At 42.2% G+C, this 20430-nt stretch overlaps 1 protein-coding gene across 5 annotated transcripts in view; it reads left to right on the forward strand.

Annotated features, from left to right (window-relative positions):
• The window catches only part of PLEKHH1 (pleckstrin homology, MyTH4 and FERM domain containing H1), a 53202-nt gene extending 33878 nt beyond the window's left edge, over positions 1-19324 (forward strand). For all 5 annotated transcript variants that reach the window (XM_081212818.1, XM_081212820.1, XM_081212821.1 and 2 more), the window contains exons 14-29: positions 232-393; positions 1276-1356; positions 1518-1697; positions 2119-2227; positions 3489-3601; positions 4382-4555; positions 5241-5338; positions 5740-5917; positions 6121-6276; positions 7121-7221; positions 7757-7898; positions 10124-10266; positions 12720-12849; positions 14066-14152; positions 14719-14865; positions 15781-19324. In XM_081212818.1, the coding sequence (XP_081068944.1) occupies positions 232-393; positions 1276-1356; positions 1518-1697; positions 2119-2227; positions 3489-3601; positions 4382-4555; positions 5241-5338; positions 5740-5917; positions 6121-6276; positions 7121-7221; positions 7757-7898; positions 10124-10266; positions 12720-12849; positions 14066-14152; positions 14719-14865; positions 15781-15975 (2196 nt within the window). In that variant the 3' untranslated portion in view covers positions 15976-19324. The remainder of the gene's footprint in view (positions 1-231; positions 394-1275; positions 1357-1517; positions 1698-2118; positions 2228-3488; positions 3602-4381; positions 4556-5240; positions 5339-5739; positions 5918-6120; positions 6277-7120; positions 7222-7756; positions 7899-10123; positions 10267-12719; positions 12850-14065; positions 14153-14718; positions 14866-15780) is intronic.
• Positions 19325-20430: the final 1106 nt, after the last annotated feature.

A 20430-nucleotide genomic window follows, 5' to 3' on the forward strand; every position in this document is an offset into this window, starting at 1 on the left:
GGGAGAAATCGCTGAACAGCTTCCTAGCTTTGTGGGGGGCAGGTAACAAAATGGATGAAGAGTCACAGTGCCTCTATTATGTTCCCAAGGCACTTTTATCTTGCCTTGAAAGGTTCTAGTGATTGTGGCCAGAAAATTAGAAAGCAACTCATTTACTGCAATAACAACATTAATATGGCAAAAGCCTTCATGCTTGGTTGTAGCAACATGCAACATTTTCTTCACCTTTAGCTCATCACTGAAAAACGAACCTATTTCCTGTCAGCTGACTCTCCTAACATTCTGGAGGAATGGATTTGTGTCCTTCAAAACATCCTGAAGGTGCAGGCGACCAGTCCTACGGAAGTCCCTCTCAGTGATGCCAAACCCACTGTGAAAGGCTGGCTCACCAAGGTACTGCATATCTGCACCAGAAACAGTGGCCTTTGCCAACCTGCTGCTCCTTAGGTGCTGTGGACTATAATTTCCATTGAGCTAATGTGAGTTGTAGCCCAGAATACATAGAGGGCACCAGGTTAGCAAAGGCTGAGATGCAACACAACTATGGGACAGCACAGGTAGATTAACATCCACTACAGTAAATACGCAAAAGAATTAAACCCAGCATTGATAGACTGTAACAAACCTACTGTTGCAATACTTAATTGATAGGTTGGTTCACATAGACTTTGAACTCGGATTCACCATCTCGTCTCTCAGGTGTAGGCTAAGCAGAAGAGCTTTGGCTGAAGCAGGGTCTGGCCCTTTCAAGAGCTACTTTTTCATTGCTTTGCTGAGTATACTGTAGCAGCCTGAAGACAGCCAAAATAAAAAGCTCCTCAAAGCAAGGTTCTACTGTCTTAAGCGGACCAGGGCTTCTCCATGTAGCTGGTTGGGGACATTTTGACATGATCCTCTTTCCTACATGATGGTTGGACATCCCCCGCCCCCCCCCCCGGACAAGGTCTGAATCAGTGTTTTAGTACAGCAGTTTCTATGGGTTGGAATTTAAACCCAGACAGCCAAACCAAGTTGGTCTAAGTAGGAATATGATCAAACTCAACAGTGTCTTATACTAAACAAGAATTTAAATTAAAGCATCTTTAATAGGAAGCAAAATATCCTTTCCTTTGTAGATCTTCAGAACTATATTTAAAAAAAATAATCTTTTTTTTATCAAAGAGGGAGAAAGATAGAAAAGTGTGTGTGTGCAATTCTAAGTTTTCCAGAAAAATTAAATGAACCCATGCAAACAAGTTGAAAGAAAATCTTTTTATTCCTGGGCTGTTTCTGCAGGTGAAACATGGACACTCCAAGCTGGTTTGGTGTGCTCTGATTGGAAAAACATTTTACTATTATCGCAGTCGGGAAGACAAGGTATTTTTTATCCGCTTTTATATTCAGCATTTTTCTCATCAGTCCTAGCCAATAGCTCCTTACACAGCCTATAACCTCCTGTTTTTATTACTATTTATTGATTTAACACACACATGTATTTTCTATCATGCAGATTAACCTGTTTGGCCTTCTTTTCTCAGTGCCCCCTTGGCCATTTGCACCTGCGGGAATCAAAGGTGGAAGAAGTTGATCGCTCCTGTGATTCTGATGAAGATTATGAGGCTAATGGTGGGGGGCTACTTTCTTCACATTGCACCCTGGTTATTCACCCTCCGGAGCAGAGTCCCACCTACCTACTCATTCGTACCAAACAGGAGAAGGTATTTAGGAAAATAATAATTAACCGCATTACAGAATAGATGCATTTTAAATAATAAATTCCGTTATTTAAAATGTACCTATTCTATTACATACTCGTGGGAGGGCTCCAGATTATCAGCAATGGAACATTAAGTATGATATGCTTTGCTGGGAAAATGTGACAATCATATTTTCCCAGGTACAAAATCTTTGCAATTTTAGTGCTTGCAAAGTATAACTTCCCTCCAGTTGTGAGGGAAGGAGTGCGTCCCTGTTATAGACTGAGAAACAAGCTGCATTTGCTGAAAACTGAAGAAATTAGCCCTGTACGTCTATCACTGGTGCCAGATGATACACCCAGATGGTATGCTATATGTTTAAAGTTCTTAGGTTGAGCCTATGAGATTTTCAGCTCAGTTTTCTTTGCCCTTTTATTCTAAGGATACCTGGTTGTACCATCTGACAGTAGCAGCAGGAAGTAGCAGTGCAAAGGCAGGCACTGCATATGAGCAGCTGATTGGGAAGCTACTAGATGCAGAAGGAGACCCAAGTAAGTAGAAAGGAAAATATTTTTCCCAAGGAGCTTGTTGTGCTGTTGTCATTTGTCAACATGGTGGCTTCCCCTCCTCCTGATCCAAGGTTGTAACAGACAATTTTGAAGCACAGGAATTGGAAATGTTCTGACAGATGGATACTTTCTTCCTCTTATGACATCTCCACAGTGGTGAGCAGGCACAATGAATGTGCAAAATCCAACTAAGTAGACTGTAAAGACAGTTCTGCTCCCATCCTTGCCCTGGCCAGATGTGGAGTAACAGAGCCTTCATTCAGGCTTCCTCAACCTTGGGCCTCCAGATGTTTTTGGCCAACAACTCCCATGATCCCTAGCTAGCAGGACCAGTGGTCAGGGATGCTGGGAATCGTAGTCTCAAAACATCTGGAGGGCCAAGGTTGAGGAAGCCTGCCTTAATTAAACACAGTATATTTGGACTATAGAAGATAAAAAGACTAAATGGTGCTCTCCTCACAACTGAAACGAGACCTTTCTATAAGTGGCCTTTTTGCTGTTGTGTTAATCAGAAAAGTTAGGACTTGCCGATATGAAGGTCGGCGGTTTGAATCCCCGCGACCGGGTGAGCTCCCGTTGTTCGGTCCCAGCTCCTGCCCACCTAGCAGTTTGAAAGCACATCAAAGTGCAAGTAGATAAATAGGTACCGCTCTGGCAAGAAGGTAAACGGCGTTTCTGTGCGCTGCTCTGGTTCGCCAGAAGCAGCTTAGTCATGCTGGCCACATGACCTGGAAGCTGTCTGCGGAAAAACGTCTGTTCCCTCGGCCTACAGAGCGAGATGAGTGCGCAACACCAGAGTCTTCTGTGACTGGACCTAACGGTCAGGGGTACCTTTACCTTTACATGCTCAGGGCACATTGCTTGAGAATGCAGGTGAGTGCCTAATATTTAAAAGATATTCTGTAACAAAACTCCCTGCATGTTGAAACCTAGCAAGTCTGGGAAAAGGATTGTAGCCTGACCTTCTCCCCAATGTCCTGCATTTCCATTAGTGCAGAGTTTTTAACATGGCAGAAAATTCAAGCACATAGTTCCTCACCTGCATTTTGAAATGGGATGTCGCCAGGAGGGCTGTGCTTTGTGCTGTTTTCTAACTGTGTTGAATGGCTCTAAGTCCAAAGATGCTGATGAAGTAGCGTGGTGCTCTCAACTTCTGATTCATTCGCCAGAGTTTTAATATTCCTTTGCAATATCCCTTGCCCTGTGCAGCGTCTAACTAGCTTTGTCCCTCCCACTGATTCAGATTCTCCCTTGTGGAAACATCCTATGCTGTGTTACAGCAAAGAGGGGCTGCAGGCTTCCCTCACCACTCTGCCTTCAGAAGCCCTGCAGACAGAAGCCCTCAAACTCTTCAAGGTATTTACAGAGACGGCTCTCCACATATACTATTCAAGCATTTTATTTTATTTTTGAAGAAAGATGAAAGGGAGAGTCAAGTTTGCACAAGGCCCAAAAGCAACTTAAAACTCTTCCCTTTCTCTTTTGCTGCCCCATAATCTTGGAACTGCCTTTTGGAAACACCTACGATGCCCATTATCTTAATTCAAATCCTTCAATACCCTTTTCATGAAGCCTTTGACACAGTCCCCTAGTTCCTACCCCCTACAATAACACAGACTGTAACTTAGCATGTGCAACTGAAACAACCACATGTTGTTTCCCTGTTAAGCCCCTGCCTCTGCTTCACTTCCTGTGCCATATACTGAATTGCAAGTTCCTTGGGGCAGGGACATGTCATTTTATAATCTCTTCTGTGAAATGCAGTGCATTCTGATGGCCCTATCTAAATACAGTCAAACCTTGGTTTTTGAATGTCTCGGCTGCCGAACATTTCGGAAGCCAAACACCCAAAACCCGGAAGTGGATGCTTCCATTTTCGAATGCGCCTCGGAAGTTAAATGGCTTCCAAGGCGCGTTTTTCATTTTTTCCCATTGTCTTTGCAAGCAACCCTTTGATCCTTGGTTTTCAAACATTTCGGAAGTCGAACGGACTTCCAGAACGGATTATGTTCGGAAAGCGAGGTTCCACTGTAGTCGTCGTCATCGTTGTCGTAGATTATAAACTTGTTAATGGTTGTGAGGAAAGTTTAATCCATCTCAGTTAATGTACTTCTGTTCTCCACCCCCCTTTATCAGTCTTGCCAGCTGTTTATCAACATTCCTGTGGAAGCTCCATCTATTGATTATCATGTGACCCTGGCTCAGACAGCGCTCCAGGTCTGCCTGACTCACAGTGAGCTGCAGAATGAAATCTATTGTCAGTTAGTCAAACAGACCAGCAGAGAAGCTCAGAATCACTCCATCATCCAGGTGAATGTTCCCCTGTTCAAGGTGCCGATTGCCACGTCTGAATTTAAATAACTTATTAACAGAGAACTTCTTAACATGTTTGCATTTGCGCTGGCAGCAATTGTATTTATTTCCACAGAAACTTTTTTTCTTTTTTTCTTTTTTGGTCATGTGTGATAAGTAGTTTGATTCCCTGCAGAAGGGTAACATGCAGGCAAAGCCTGAGAAATGATAACTGAAAAGGTAAAATCAGACCATACTCATTCAGCTCCACTGGATATAGAATGGAAACCTTCACAGTGACACTGAAAAGTGGTTGATCATTGCCTCAGAAAACCGGACTACAAACCTACACACTTAATGCCTCGCTTACACCTTATACTGGTCTGATAGTGGTGGAATGAAGTCCTCGTAATAAGGCTTCTTCATGTTTGATGGGAGCTGAAGCATATTTTTAATGGTCAGGGCACCCAGGCAAGCAACCTCAGTAAATTGCTGCTCCCCGGTAGAGTAGTATCTATTTACACTAGTATAGATCCTTTGCAAAACTGACTCCCTCCCTCAAAACTATTGCTTCAGTAGCATTTGTGATGTGTGAATCAACCATCCATGAGAATTGGGTAGATGATATTTTTGTCTTGAGAATAAATGGCAGGGACAACAGAAATGGTGGCTTTATTCACTGTAACCCTGTTTTTCTTCACAGTGCTGGCAATTACTTGCTCTTTGCGCTCCTCTCTTCCTGCCTCAGCAACATTTCCTTTGGTATCTCAAGCATCACCTACAGCAGCATGCAGACCCCAGGTGAAGAGCTTGTCTTGTCTGGGTTAAACTGGAGTCAATTTTTATGAATGGCTCTAATAGGAAGGGATTCAACTTATTCTCACTAGCGGAAGAAATGTTTAATTTTGAATTCATGGTTGCAGCTATGGGAGAAACAATACCATTTGGGGGTGTTAATGCTGTGAACCCCTCCATTGCAGGCGCAGGCTGCATATATGTGTAAATAAACCATATGTCATAAAAACACCACAGTCTCTGCTGTGCCTCATTTCCAAAAGGAAACACTGACCCTGGGTGAGCGCCTGGAACCCCTGGTGACATGCAACAGCATGATAGTTATTGAAAAAGCAATAGTGCAATAGTGCAATGGGTGTTTCTGAAACATATTTTACTCCCCCCCCCCCCCCGCTTCTGTGATTTAGAACCGAAATAGGCAAGTATGCCATCTACTGTCGAAGATCAATGGAGCGCACTTTGAAAGCTAGAGAGCGAGAAGCTAGACCTTCCCGAATGGAGGTCGTGTCCATTTTGCTGAGGAATCCCTACCACCACTCACTCCCCTTCAGCATCCCAGTACACTTCATGAATGGGACCTACCAGGTGAGACAAGAGGGCTGGGTGACTTTACACTGAGAAGATATCAAGGCTGGGTGAAATGACCCATTATGTCCTCCTCTGCCTCAGTACAGAATTTGCCATGGGTTATGCTTGCCGATGGATCTGTACAGCTAAACTGTGTCCATGTGCTCACCCATCAGCAGTGATTTTGTCTTCATGATTGTTTCTCAACTGTTTCATTTCAGGTGGTCGGTTTTGATGGCTCCTCAACCGTGGATGAGTTCTTGCAGCGGCTGAACCAGGAGACAGGAATGAGGCTGTCTTCAAACTCAGGGTTTTACCTATTTACAGACGATCCTTCTGGTAGGGATCTAGAACACTGCCTACAAGGCCCTATGAAGGTGACTACGCATGATTACTCATTATTATTATTATTATTATTTATTAAATTTCTATACCGCCCTTCATCTGAGGATCGCAGGGTGGTTTACAATATAAAAACACAGAAACATATAGTACAGTAACAAACGAAAGCGATAACCCTGCCACACACAGTTTAAAAGTCAATAGATTGTTTAATTAGCCAGAGCCGTGGGAGAAGATGAACGTTTTTGCCTGGCACGCTAGGTGAGCCTCCCTGGGGAAAGCATTCCACAGGCGGGGAGCCACTGCAGAAAAGGCCTGTTCTTGTCTTGCCACTCTCTGGACATCTTGTGGAGGAGGCACATGAACAAGTGCCTCAGATGATGAGAACACAAAATACATAACCCAAAAAACCCAATATAATCCAATAACCGCCCCTCCCACAAACACATTAACTGAGTAAATACATTATCACGTATTTAGTTTAGTATTGAGTAAGGATTATTATTTAACTAGACTAATGATATGGAATTATTTTTGATGAAAAGAAAGGTGAATATTTTGTTTTATATGTACAGCATACACATCTGTAAATGTTTAATTGAAAATATGTTGGCACTGACTCTCTTGTTTATTTATTTGTTTTGTTGTCCAAAGAAATAGTTAAAAGTTTTTCATGGCTTCTAAATAGTGCCTGTTCAAATATTATCACAGTAGGTATGCTTATTTCTGAATCCTTTGCAAAGTTTCAATATTTTATAAGGATTCATGTCTCACTGAAATGAGCCCAGGTTTCGCAGTACTGTCCTATGACCTGTGCTGTTTTATGCATGTCTAGCATGAAGTTTCTGTCTTCAGCCTCATTCAGTCTCTCTTTTAAAGATCTGTGATGTCATTTCAAAGTGGGAGCAAGCTCTGAAAGAGTTGAATCCTGGAAAATATGAAGGTGGCACGAGAATAGTGAAACTAACGTATAAAAACAGGTACTGCCCACTGCTGGCTTGGATTGGTATTGCATCCCTATGTCTTCTGGAGCTTAAGGTTTGATCCAGCTTTATATTTACTTCTGTTATTTAACTAGAACTGAAATTAATGGGGGGGGGGGGAAATTATTGAGGAAATTCTCAATAATTCAGGCTGCTTAACTGGGACTTATCAACTGACATTGGCTGAATTGGCTCTGCTGGTGCATTTGAACCATCCTTCCCCTTCTCCTTTCTGGTAAGCAACAGTGACCCATCGCTTCTGTTAAGTGTGCTTCCTTATAGCAATAAAACAGAGAAGTCCCTGCCAAAAAAATTCCCCTCCATATATTCCCTTGAAATTAACTGGAGATGTGCAGGTCTGTGCAGGAAAACTTCCCTGGGGATTGTGCCCTGAGTAATCTCCCCGATACGACATTAGCTTTAAAGCTGTAAGTAAAGACTCATTGTACTTAGACTGAGCAAGGTCTAGATGCTGTGCTAAGGTGTGGTTGGCGTGTTTCTTTTTCCTCTTTGGCATTTTTCGCCCATTTAGGTTGTATTTCCGAAGCCAAGCAAAAGGTGAGACGGACCGAGAACGATTGCTGCTGGCTTTCCAGATTAGTGGGGAAATAGCCAGTGGGAGATTCCCTGTCAATAAGGAGCTGGCTCTGGAAATGGCAGCTTTGATGGCTCAGGTGAGTGGCCAAACCCTCATGCTTGGGGGTGTCAAGGAGCAATAAGGTCACTGGTGGTTCCAAGGCAGTAAAAACCACATGCCCTCCCTCAAGCTAGAAGAGGAACCACAGATACTGCTTGAATATTTTTATGTGACCGCTATAAAGTTCTCTATCTCTGCGTAGCATGTTGGAGTAGGCAGTGGTTCTAAGGCTACGGTTTGGTTCAAATGCACATGAAGACACGGTCTTGCTGAAGCTAAGCAGGTCTGGATCTGGTCAATGTCCTGGGCTTGGAACTCATAAATGTTCACAACTGGAGGTTTAAAAGTCGTTGTTTCCATCAGCATAAGGAAGATTTATTCATAGGCATCACAACCAAATCTTACAGTTGGTTTCACTGTGGAGGAAGTGGTTAAGGTAAAGGTAAAGGGACCCCTGACCATTAGGTCCAGTCATGGCCGACTCTGGGGTTGCGGCGCTCATCTCGCTTTATTAGCCGAGGGAGCCGGCGTACAGCTTCCGGGTCATGTGGCCAGCATGACTAAGCTGCTTCTGGCGAACCAGAGCAGCTCACGGAAACGCCATGATCTACTTGCACTTTGATGTGCTTTTGAACTGCTAGGTTCGAAGGAGCAGGGACCGAACAACGGGAGCTCACCCCGTCACGGGGATTCGAACCGCCGACCTTCTGATCGGCAAACCCTAGGCTCAGTGGTTTAACCCACATTATTATTATTATTATTATTATTATTATTATTATTATTATTATTATTATTATTATTGATTTTAAATTTCAAGTAGCAAAAAAAAATACCCATACAAAGAAAACAGGACTTAGCAGTTGTACAGAAAAGAAAGAAAAATAGCCGTCAAATGAAAGTGTCTCTCCATAATGCTCCATGAGTTGATGGAGGGTGAAAACCATGTTTGATTCTCTTAACAAAGTCAATAAAAGGCTACCCTATCGTACAGAAAGTGTGAGTCATCCCCCACAATGCTGATCAATATTCTTACTGTGAAAATGGAGTTTGTCCTTATGCACAGTGTCCCATACTTGCAAAATCCAGGCTTCAAAAAAGATTTGCATTTAGAGCTTTCTGATTTTTGACAATCACTTATCTAGCTGCAGTTGATAAATGGAGGATAAGGTCTTTATTGGTTATGCTCTTAATCTGAGGAGTAAAGATAGTAGGGCTAAGTTTGGGTGTAGTGATTGTCCCATCTTTTGATTGTTTGAAAAACTATTGTGGAAACATCTGAGATTGGGTGCGTTTTAAAATCTCTCCTCTCAGCAGCATCAGTGCTTTACCCCAGTCCTCGGGCAGTTCTTTTAATTAGGGCAGCTAAAGCTGCCATATCAAATGGAGCTTCTGGTCTCTCTGGGTTGTTGTTTTTTTCACTGCATTGAGCGCTGGTAGCCACATTGGAATCGGCTGTTGCTTGGGCTTGTGATTCTCTGATGATCTGAGATGGCAGTGAAAACCAGTTGTCCAGAGTGCTGCTTTGTGATCCTCCGATTCTGCAGCTCATAGCCTGCTTGGGGCTGTTAAAAATTTGAGCAAGACTTCATTTTGGATCAAAACACCATCTTGCGTCGGTGATGCCACCACTCCTCCAAGGTTTAAAAGTTTTCTTGATGAAGTCAGTACAGCGTAGGTTACAGGCTGGTAAAGCACAGCAGGGTCCACTACAGGCACCGACAAATGGCACATATGTGACCACTGGCACGTGTGCTGTTTTCAGTGCTGCAAGGAGACAGGGGTGGAATGGGGTGGGTCAAACTTCCGTGCATCCCGTTGACGCATGTTGCAGCCAGGAACACAATCCCCACACAAGTGAGGAGTTGCCTGTAGTGCAATACATGACTAGGCTTAGCTAAGATGTTGATCCAACACTTGTCACAAACTGAGTTTTTGAGGGAGTAGGAACAGAAAACCAAGGAGGGAGAATGGAATGAATTTTCCCAGAAGAAAGCATGACAAGGCAATGGAACCCTGAAAAGGAGCAGATCCCAGTTGTTAATCTGAATTCTAGTCTACTGTTTAGAACTTCTACGTTACCTTCTTTATTAGTTATGCCTCTGATAGTTGCTTGCCTTCCACATTCACACACACACACACACACACACAGAGAGAGAGAGAGAGAGAGAGAGAGAGAGAGAGAGAGAGAGAGAGAGAAGCACTCACACACTAATCACTTGCACAAAACAATTGTTTGTTTTGATGTATCCCCCCCCCCCTTAGGTGGAATATGGAGACTTAGATCGGCCAGTACCATCAAGTCCTGGAAGGTCATCCCACTCCAAAACGCAACATCTTCTCCAGCAGGTCCTGGACAAATTCTATCCCAAGCGCTACAAGCATAGCACTACTGCAGAGCAGCTAAGGTAAGAAGAGTAAGCATGCCTGCCTGCTTTTTGCCATATGGAGTTTTGAGCTAAAAATAAAATATTATCTAGTGCTCATCTTGCATTGTTATATGCTGTTTTTCTTTTTAGTCCTTTAATTTTGAACCTTATTTAAAAAATAAAATTCTATATTTAAAAATAAGATGCAAATACAAGGGTTGAGTTTAGCTAATTGTCATTGATCTGGGACGCGGGTGGTGCTGTGGTCTAAACCACAGAGCCTAGGGCTTGCTGATCAGAAGGTTGGCGGTTTGAATCCCCGTGATGGGGTGAGCTCCCATTGTTCAGTCCCAGCTCCTGCCCACCTAGCAGTTCAAAAGCACATCAAAGTGCAAGTAGATACATAGGTACTGCTCCGACGGGAAGATAAATGGCATTTCCGTGCACTGCTCTGGTTCTCCAGAAGCAGCTTAATCATGCTGGCCACATGACCTGGAAGCTGTCTGCGGACAAGCACCAGCTCCCTCGGCCTGTAGAGCGAGGTGAGCGCGCAACCCCAGAGTTGTCTGCGACTTGGCCTAGATCAGGGTTACCTTTACCTTTAATTATCATTGGATGCACACACACCTATCACTTAGAAATTCTGATTAGTAAGACAAAGCACACACTTGCATCCTATAAAGGAAGACAGACTCACAGCTTCAAATAATACCAACTTGACTCTCTCAAACTGAGGATGAGGATTTTATTTATATCCCGCCAATCTGGCTGGGTTTCCACAGCCACTCTGGGCAGCATCCAGTACATATAAAAACATAATAAAACATCAAACTTTAAAAACTTCTCAATACAGGGCAGCCTTCAGATGTCTTCTAAAAGTTGTGTAGTTCTTTATCTCCTTGGCATCTGATGGGAGGGTGTTCCACAGGGAGGGTGCTACTGCCGAGAAGGCCCTCTGCCTGGTTCCCTGTAGCTTCACTTCTCGCAGTGAGGGAACCACCAGAAGGTCCTCAGAGCTGGACCTCAGTGTCTGGGCTGAATGATGGGGTGGAGACGCTCCTTCAGGTATACAGGGCCGAGGCCATTTAGGGCTTTAAAGGTCAGCACCAACACTTTGAATTGTGCTCGGAAACCTACTGGGAGCCAGTGATGATCCTTTAGGACCGGTGTTATATGGTCCTGGCAGCCACTTCCAGTCACCAGTCTAGCTGCCTCATTGTGTATTAGTTGTAGTTTGCATGTCACCTTCAAAGGTAGCTCCATGTAGAGAGCATTGCATTAGTCCAAGTGGAAAATAACCAGGGCATGCACCACTCTGGCGAGACAGTCTGCAGGCAGGTAGGGTCTCAGCCTGTGTACCAGATGGAGCTGGTAGACAGCTGCCCTGGACACAGAATTGACCTCCATGGACAGCTATGAGTCCAAAATGACTCCCACCTTCAAAATGACTACCCCATTCAAAACCAGGTAGTCTCCCACCCCCACCCCTCCCCCTGTGGCAATACTTCTGTCTTGTCAGGATTCAACCTCAATCCATTAGCCACCATCCATCCTCCAACTGCGTCCAGACACTCACACAGGACATTCACAGCCTTCACTGGTTCTGATTTAAATGAGAGGTACATTCAAAGTTATGTTCCTTTTGTTAAACCTCTTATAAACAGTGTTTTCTTTGTGGGGGTACTCAAGGGTACGCAATACTGGCACCTTTTTTCCCTAGAAGAAAAGCACTGCTTTTAAAATTTGACACCTCTTTCTGGGTAGAAAAAAGCAGGCTCTTCGTTAGAGTCTGCCCTTTGTTAAGAGTGCTTCCAGATGATCTGTTCAGTGATCATTCATCCTTATTTGTTTGCTGAGAGATTGGATAACCTTGGCTATTTGATGGGCGTTTACTCTGAATTGTTTGCAGGGGAGGGTGGCTAGGCAATGTTGCATCAAAGCAAGTCTCTCCCACACTTCCTAGTGCATTTGCCCCTCATTTTTCCTACCTCAAAAAAAAATCCGATCTTTCTGGGACGTGAGTTTGTTGTGCAAGAGCTCCAAATCAGCTTTCATTGTATTTGCTGCTATGTGACTGAATCCCACCTGCAGACAGTGACTGTGTGGAAGTGCCCCTGGTCAGCAGCACAGCATTCTGAAGTGGGAACAGCTGCTGTCTCCAGAAGCAGATTAAGTGGAGCCTTGGGGCTCCTACACCCTTGTTGATTTGCAAACTTTGCATCCAAGCATAATGTCTGACTCATTTTGCAGACTTCCAGAATCAGGTGTCAACTTGTGAAATCTTGCAATGGCTAAAATGTAAACAAAAGTCTGGTGGCTTGCGCGTGAAAAGTGCTATGTTCTGCACTCTTTTGCTATACTGTAGTGACTCCACCATCTAATGTTTTGAAAAGCATTACTTTGAGTCCTTTAGGTGACAGATACTATATTAATGTATCTATTTTTATAAGCCCGTTGCTGAAAAAGGTGACAGATTGATCTTATTCTTATAGGCGGCTGGCTGACCGACTGGCTACAAAGTGGATGGCGCTGCAGGGATGCTCCCCGCAAGAATGCATTCGGATCCATTTGACTGTGGCTCGGAAATGGCCTCTTTTTGGAGCCAAACTGTTTCCTGCTAAGGTAATGCTGTGTTTTTATGCACAAACACGTTTTATCGAACTATATTCCACAGAATATCCTTTTGGGATAACATACTGGATTTTGTGTCATAGCTGGGAAGACACAGGGATAGGGATACGGTATAGATAAGGAACAGTGTTTTCAAGCTGTTAGTCTTCCTACCACTAGGGGTCGCTACATCATAGCCTTTGGAAATTGCAATGAAAACTAGCTTTAGCAGACAAGCAGGATAAATGATCCAAATCTTACTTGTCAAGAGTTTTACCTCTCTGAAACTTTCACACTTACATGATAAATGCAGTAAGATTTTTTGCCACTGCCCTTGAATTATTACCGTAATAACAACTTAAGCAAATGGAGGGTGCCATTAATCATTCTGTCAGCACAAACATTTCTGCTTCCTGATCTCCCTTCTCCTCCCCACGCCCTCTGTTCTGGGGGTTCTCATGACCCTCCAGAGTAGATCTGGTGGACACAGAGGGCAAGGAAGCTTCATTGTGCTGGCAGGAGTCCTCCTGCTCACTTCCGCTAGCTCATGGGGTTACTTCCATCCAGCCCTACGATGTATCTAAGGCAAGCCAGTGAAAATCCTTATTGAGCTAAAATGGAAACTAAGAAGTTTTCCAGACAATATGACAGACCATTTTCTTCTCGCCTTGGTCTGAAATTCTGGAGAGCTGCTGCCTTTCAGTGTACACAATACTGAACTAGATAGGCCAATGGTCTGTCCTGATATAAGACTCCTGTTTTTCCCTCCTAATAATATTCCTGCAGCAGCTTGAAATTATTACAACACTACTGTATTTCATCACCATTCAGGGTTGGAACGGGAGATTTATTTGTATGGAGATACTGAATAGGTGTTTGATTAACAAAGTGCTACTAAAACTACCAAAAAAAAACCCCAAATCAGGGCAACAACATGCATTCCATTCACTTTCCGCAGTCAATGTAACTTCCCTTGAAATAGCAAAATGCTAGTTTACCATCAGTAATAAATCTGGGCCTCTCTTGTCCTAAAGATTCTAAAAAAACTGAAACCAGCATGCATCTTCTTAAAAACAGTAATGCACACTGTGATACAGGCTTTCAACAGATATGATATAGTTAATAATGTGCACGAGATAATATGAACCCACAGACTTATCAGTTGTTATTATCCCTCCATGGTAGCATGACATTGTAACAGTATTACTGTGTCTTTTTATTTCCCCAGCCTGTCCTACCTTCTCCCTTGGAAGACTCTCCACTTTGGATAGCTGTGAATGAAGATGGAATCAGTATACTGGAATATAATACTTTGGTATGTTGAGAAACAGTGGCAGAGGAATTTCAGCTCTTTTCTCCAGAACCGCATTTCAATAACCATGCAGGGCAGAAACTGGACATACATTCTGTCATTGACTCTGATTACAGAATAGGACAAAACAATTTATTTGGCTGAATCAGGTGTATTTATTAAATAAACTGTTTATAAAATAAGCTGTTTCTTTAGGAAAGATAGTGGCAAATAAAACCAGAGGCAATAAGAGAGAAATCAGATGATTTCAAGAAAAAGCCGTTCTCAGTTTATGGACTTCCAGTTCATTAAAGTCACACTACTAACTGCTGCTTCAACATGGCATGCACTTAAAAAAACCAAAACTGGATTATACACATTTTATGATTTAACCATTTGTGTGGCATTCTGTTATGCTTTACTGTCATTATTATTTCATTTGAGAAATTCAGGCTGAGAGACTTGTTCAAACCTATTCATGAACGAGGCTTAGACAATTCCTAAAACCGTTTAGAGGAGGGTGTAGAAGACCAATGCTCTTATGTAGCAGTTTATTGTCCCTAATCATCTTATCCTTTGCTTACATGAAGCACTTAAAGCTGGCTTACTCGTACTCTTCTGTACTGACCTTTGGAGGCTGTCACGATGACTTTATGGTTGTGGTCAGTCAAGTGAAGGACAGGTGTTCTGGCAAAACCACTCCTGAAAAACTACTTTTTACAATGGCAGCTGTAAAGGTGAGTACAAAGCAAAGTGTGGGGAATTTCTTTTTTTTTATTGAACATACATTGAATATAAAACCCCAGAAGGCAGCTGATGTTCCTTTCTCTGGATAGGGCCAGAAGAAAAAGGCATATATGTGTGTGTGCTTGGTGCATCAAGCACGCAGTGGTAGCTCTGAAGTGTTGGTCCTTCCAAGTTTCTTCCAAGCCTGAACAAGTTCCATGTGGTGAAGAAAGACCTTTTTAATTTGGAAATGTATATTTAGGAAGTTACTTATTTATATATTATATTACTATTATTTTCTCCCTAGTGCATAAATTGCTTTCCCTGAGCTCTTGTGTGCAGTTTGACAGCTAAATTACATCATTAAATGCATAATTAACACTGCAGTACCTTTATCCTGGGTTTTAAGCCCTGTAAAATCTCTGAAGTGTGGCCTTGAGACCAGGCTACTCAGTCTGGGCATTAAGTCAGAAACCTGATATTTGCTTTTTTGCGTTTTCTTCTACAGAAAGGTGTGACTCACCAAAGCATACATCCTTTCTAACTGACCTACAGTTATAATAAGCACCTATTCTCTGTGGGAAATAAAATTTCTCTCAAAATGTGCAAATTATAGATCATACATGCATCATGTATGCACAGTGAGTTGAACAAAGAACACTGGCCAATGCATGACATCTCTGGTTAAAGGATTTTAGGTAGCTGAGTTTGAAAAGATATTTGCCCGAGCCTGTGAAGTGTAGCTGCCAATCACATGACAAAACTGACAAATGACAAAACTGAGCTTGATGGACCTGTTTATATAATAGCGCTATGTCCCATTTTATAGCATGGGGTGATTGTATCGAAAGGTCAGCTTACTAGTTGGTCCAAGAAAATCAATTTTATTGGAATACTTTTTTTTCTTCCTTTCACCTTCCCAACAGATTGCTGAAGTGACTCTCCTTATGGCCAGCTATATTAACTACAGTTCATCGACGCCACACCTGTCTCCTACACCTCCTCCTCAGAGTGTCAGTTCACCATGGAGAACGTCATCTACTAAGAAGCTCATGGAACTTGAAAGCAGGTCTTTCTTTCCTTCTCTGCCCCGGACCACTAAGGGGCCTACACTGCTGTAAGCCCTGTTTCAAGTGCCTTTCGGAGTTGTCTTGCCACACTGTGAATTGAAGACTGCTGTGATTTCATTGCTTATGTGCCCTGCTAATCAGGCAGACTCCAGGTCTACCTCCTTGGTGAAGTGCAACTTTCCTAGAGGTTTGTTTAGAGCTATACATCTTTTTTCCCTTTAAGAACTAGAGCTGGGGGTAGGGTTACTTATTTTGAATAGAAAGTGTATCTTTCACACTTTGTCCCTGCTAGAGTTCTCACGTAGCACGGCATTGCCTCCAACCACTTTTAAACCACACCCTTGGTTTCATCTTTTTGGGTGGCTTCGCTGATTCCACGCACACTCAACTGTATCAAAGCTTTTTCTTTTGCAACCAGTATTTCTCTCAGACCTCACTCCCGATTGCAAGAGTTTTGACAACATTCATCTTCTTACTAAACATGTGTTATGATTAGAAACTAATCATCAGTTTCTCAGCTATTGATTTCTTCCTGAATATGCATTCATCAGCTATTGACCTGCAAACTTCCCAGAACACAAAGCTTGGTTTGGGGTCTTCACCTGATTGCCAACTTACACTCTCTTGCCTTTCCCACTCTCCCCTGCAAAAATAGCACTATTTATGTAAGATCCTATTTCCCCCCCAAACCTTTTGTTTCCCTACCTCATCTTCTGAAGTGTGCTGGGTAAATGAATATGTACCATATTCCTTAAGACATTATTTCAAGTGCAAACATCCTGAGATGATAGACTGACAACAATGGCATTGCCAAACACACTGGATCAGAGAATTCACATAATATGTAGGCAACTAGAATAATATATTGTTGCCTTGAAAAAGCACCTGAGGAGGGGAAATGTGTGCTTTTCCCCAACTGCAAGGACTTTTGTTCTGCATAAATGGGGGTGGGGGTGAGGAGAGACACCTGACTTGGGAGAACTATTGCTTGTAAAGAAAGGGCTTAGAAGAGGAAATAGCTATGTTGAAGGTTGGAGTCAATTACTTTTGTACCTATTTTTCACAAGCATACTATATAGTACTCTAAAAATGTGAGGAACTGGCTGGGAGGACCTGATATAGATTAACATAGGGATACCCAGGACCAAAAAGCAATACTGTCAGGATCCCAATAGTCCTACCAACTTTTGTGCAAGGTATGATAAACATTTTGTCCATACATTCCCTCATGGGGAAAACAGATTTTTTTCAAAAGTTGTGAGATACAGGGGTGTTCCACACTTCTGATGTTTACACCTATTGGGGTCTTGTACAATAATGCCTCAGTTATACACAAATGTGTATTAAATCTACAAATGTGGAATCCTTGCTGTTAGATGGTGCTGACCTTATCATTGACCCTGAGTGCCTGCAAGGCTGTTGAGATGGTCTGGACCACAGTCTGGAGTGACCTAAAGAATACAGAGGTTGCCCATTCCTGCTTTAATGGATTAGCTAAATATGGGAAATGGTTTCATGCTGAAGTGTCAGACAGTAAGTAAAAAAGAGAAAGTGTGTGAACAAGTGCCCATGTTGCAAAGGGGGAAACACAAAATATAAGAAGGCTAGGTATCTTAACTGGGCAGTTGGAGTATGTCCAGGGTAAATCTAAAAGTTTCCAAGGGTACCAGTATAAACATAAGTCAACATTGTGGTATTGGGGCAGAAATGGCCACTGCCATTTGAAGATGCCCACACTAGTGGCAGCCAATAATGTGGAGCAGTGGGGAAATTCACCATGTGGTGATTCACATGATGAATAATATTACACATTACAGGAGAGAATTTAATATGGGGCTAATATTACACATTACAGGAGAGAATTTAATATGGGGATCCCCATTTGCAGGTACAGCTGCAGTTCCATTTCCCCTATAATATATAATTGAATTCTTAGCAAAAGACTTGTGAAGTAGAAGTATCAAAATTTTTTGGCACTGGAAAGAACTTGGGTGGAATGCTGTGTTCAACAGTGAATGCAGATCATGCTGACATATCGGAAACAAGAGTTACATGGATGATCACAGGGTCTGGGAAACAAATCCTGTAGAGGGAGGCTGAAGGAACTGGGCATGTTGAACCAAAACAAAAGAAGGGTAAGGCTGCAATTCAGTGCATACTTAATTGGGAGTAAGCTCCATTAAACTGTGAGACTTACTTGCAAGTAAGCATGCATAGAATCAGGGCGCAGGAGAAGTATATTTAGAGTTTTAAAATTATTTAAAGGATATAAAAAATATGTGTGAAATCAATTGGGCATCCTGTGCCTCAAGGATAGGAAATGATACCATGGGTCTGGGCTATAGGAAGATGGTCTTGGATTAAATATTTGGAAACAGATTATAAGAGTACTAATGGTAAGATCAGTTCAGCAATAGAAAAAGTTGCCTGGACAATTTGCGGAATGACTTCTTCGTATATGCAGTGGATACTTAAGGAATGGCTGTTTAGTATTAGAAGTTTCCTTTGATGATCCAGAGGATTTCCTTGTAGCTGAACAATTGCACATATAGTACCTAGACTTTCTGAATACGGGGGGGAAGAAACTACTTTGACTAAAACATTTTCAATCCATGGTTGATGAGTTTTCATACATGGTACAGCATTAGGGTGGAATAATTTAACATGTTTACTTTTGAACTATAGCAAAATGCAGGTAGTGTGCTTTTGGGGGAACTGGCAAAAACATGAATGATTGCAAGAAAACATCCCTCATATATTCTACTAGATAGATACTGTACCATAGCATTACACAAGGACAATCCCTTGGCTCTTGCCATAGAGGTGCATTTTATGATGCATAATCTCAGGTGTATGCTTTGAAATGTTGGAACCACTATATTGTATTTATTTTTGGATGTGTTCACTACTGACATTTGTACTAGGACCACTTTGAAATGGGAAGGCATTTGATGTTGTTTTGCCTCCCAGCTTATGGCTTTGTTTAACACAAAAAAACCTTATTTTTTTAGCAATACTTATCTTTGGAACTCCTGCTTCCTTCAAAGGGGAGTGGTTAGCAAACAAATACATTTCTAAATGGTGTCCATCTTGCCTTTAAAAATAAGTGATCTTCCAATAATCACTTGTGACAAAGCTGATAAATTGATTATAGGTATTGCTGTTCAGATTATTTTTCCTGTAAAAATGTATACCTATAATGTGATTTGTACTGCATTCTTGAATAATCTACATTTCTATAACTAAAATAAAGATTTGCAGATCATTGTTATTTTATTTGATCTGTATGGCCATTCTCCAGCATCCATGGACAAGCCATATGGCACTTGTTGAGTGTAGCAAAACCTTACAAAGGAAACACTTCTGTCCCAAAAGAACAAGAGCCCTACCCATGCAGATCCCCTTGCTGGATTATCTGCACATAAAGCTCAAATAATCTGTGCATCTGAATCTGCAACCTCAGCAAAGTGCACATCTGGAAGCAAAGCAGCAGCCTAAAACCATACATCTGGTTCCATCTGCATGGCCTGTCAGCTGGCAGGAAGGTGTGTGCACATCCTGTTAAGCATGCATATATTTGGACAGGATCCTTTTAAGGTTCCTGCTAAAAACAGGTGAGGGCTGGTGCTTGGCAGGGGGTTGGACTCGATGGCCCTTGTGGTCTCTTCCAACTCTAGGATTCTATGGTGAAATTGTTACTTCTTTTTTTTTAATCTCTTTTTGCTCCCAATAATCCTTTTCACGTTGGTTGGTGTCATTTTCCCCCAGATTGCTGTTACAGCTGTTGGTTGTCTGTCCTCAACTGTATTTTAGCTGGTTTTTTTATATATTTGTGGAAAGAGCTGTGGCCACCTGAGGATGTGAATTTTTCCTACTGTACTTGAAACTTACTCAAAATAAAAAAATTCCTTCCAGTAGCACCTTAAAGACCAACTAAGTTAGTTCTTGGTATGAGCTTTCGTGTGCATGCACACTTCTTCAGATACACTGCTCCAGTGTATCTGAAGAAGTGTGCATGCACACGAAAGCTCATACCAAGAACTAACTTAGTTGGTCTTTAAGGTGCTACTGGAAGGAATTTTTTTATTTTGACTATGGCAGACCAACACGGCTACCTATCTACTATTGAAACTTACTGTGAGAGCAAAGGTCAGAAGTAGTCTACCACACTTGGACACCGTTTACTTCCAAACTATGTGGCAAAAGTTGGAATGTATGTTCCATCTATTTCAACAGAACTTACTTGCTTCAAAGTAATGTGTTTAGCGTTAGAGGGTTGAGAACACTGTACAATCAAATCCAAACTGTCCACTGAAAATATACTTATCTTTGGCTTGTTTCCATGGATAGTGTTAGGTATGCTCCAATACTCTCGTTAATGCTGCTGATTTTCATTTTACAGTAACAGCCTTACTCCCATGTTAGATGAGAGGCTGGAGCTGAAATATAGCAGCTTACTAGTTGATTCCAGTGAGACCTGAATCCAGCTCTCTCCTCTGATGCAGA

The sequence above is a fragment of the Podarcis bocagei genome (genome assembly GCF_964188305.1).
Source record: "Podarcis bocagei genome assembly, chromosome: 1".
NCBI lineage: Eukaryota > Metazoa > Chordata > Lepidosauria > Squamata > Lacertidae > Podarcis > Podarcis bocagei.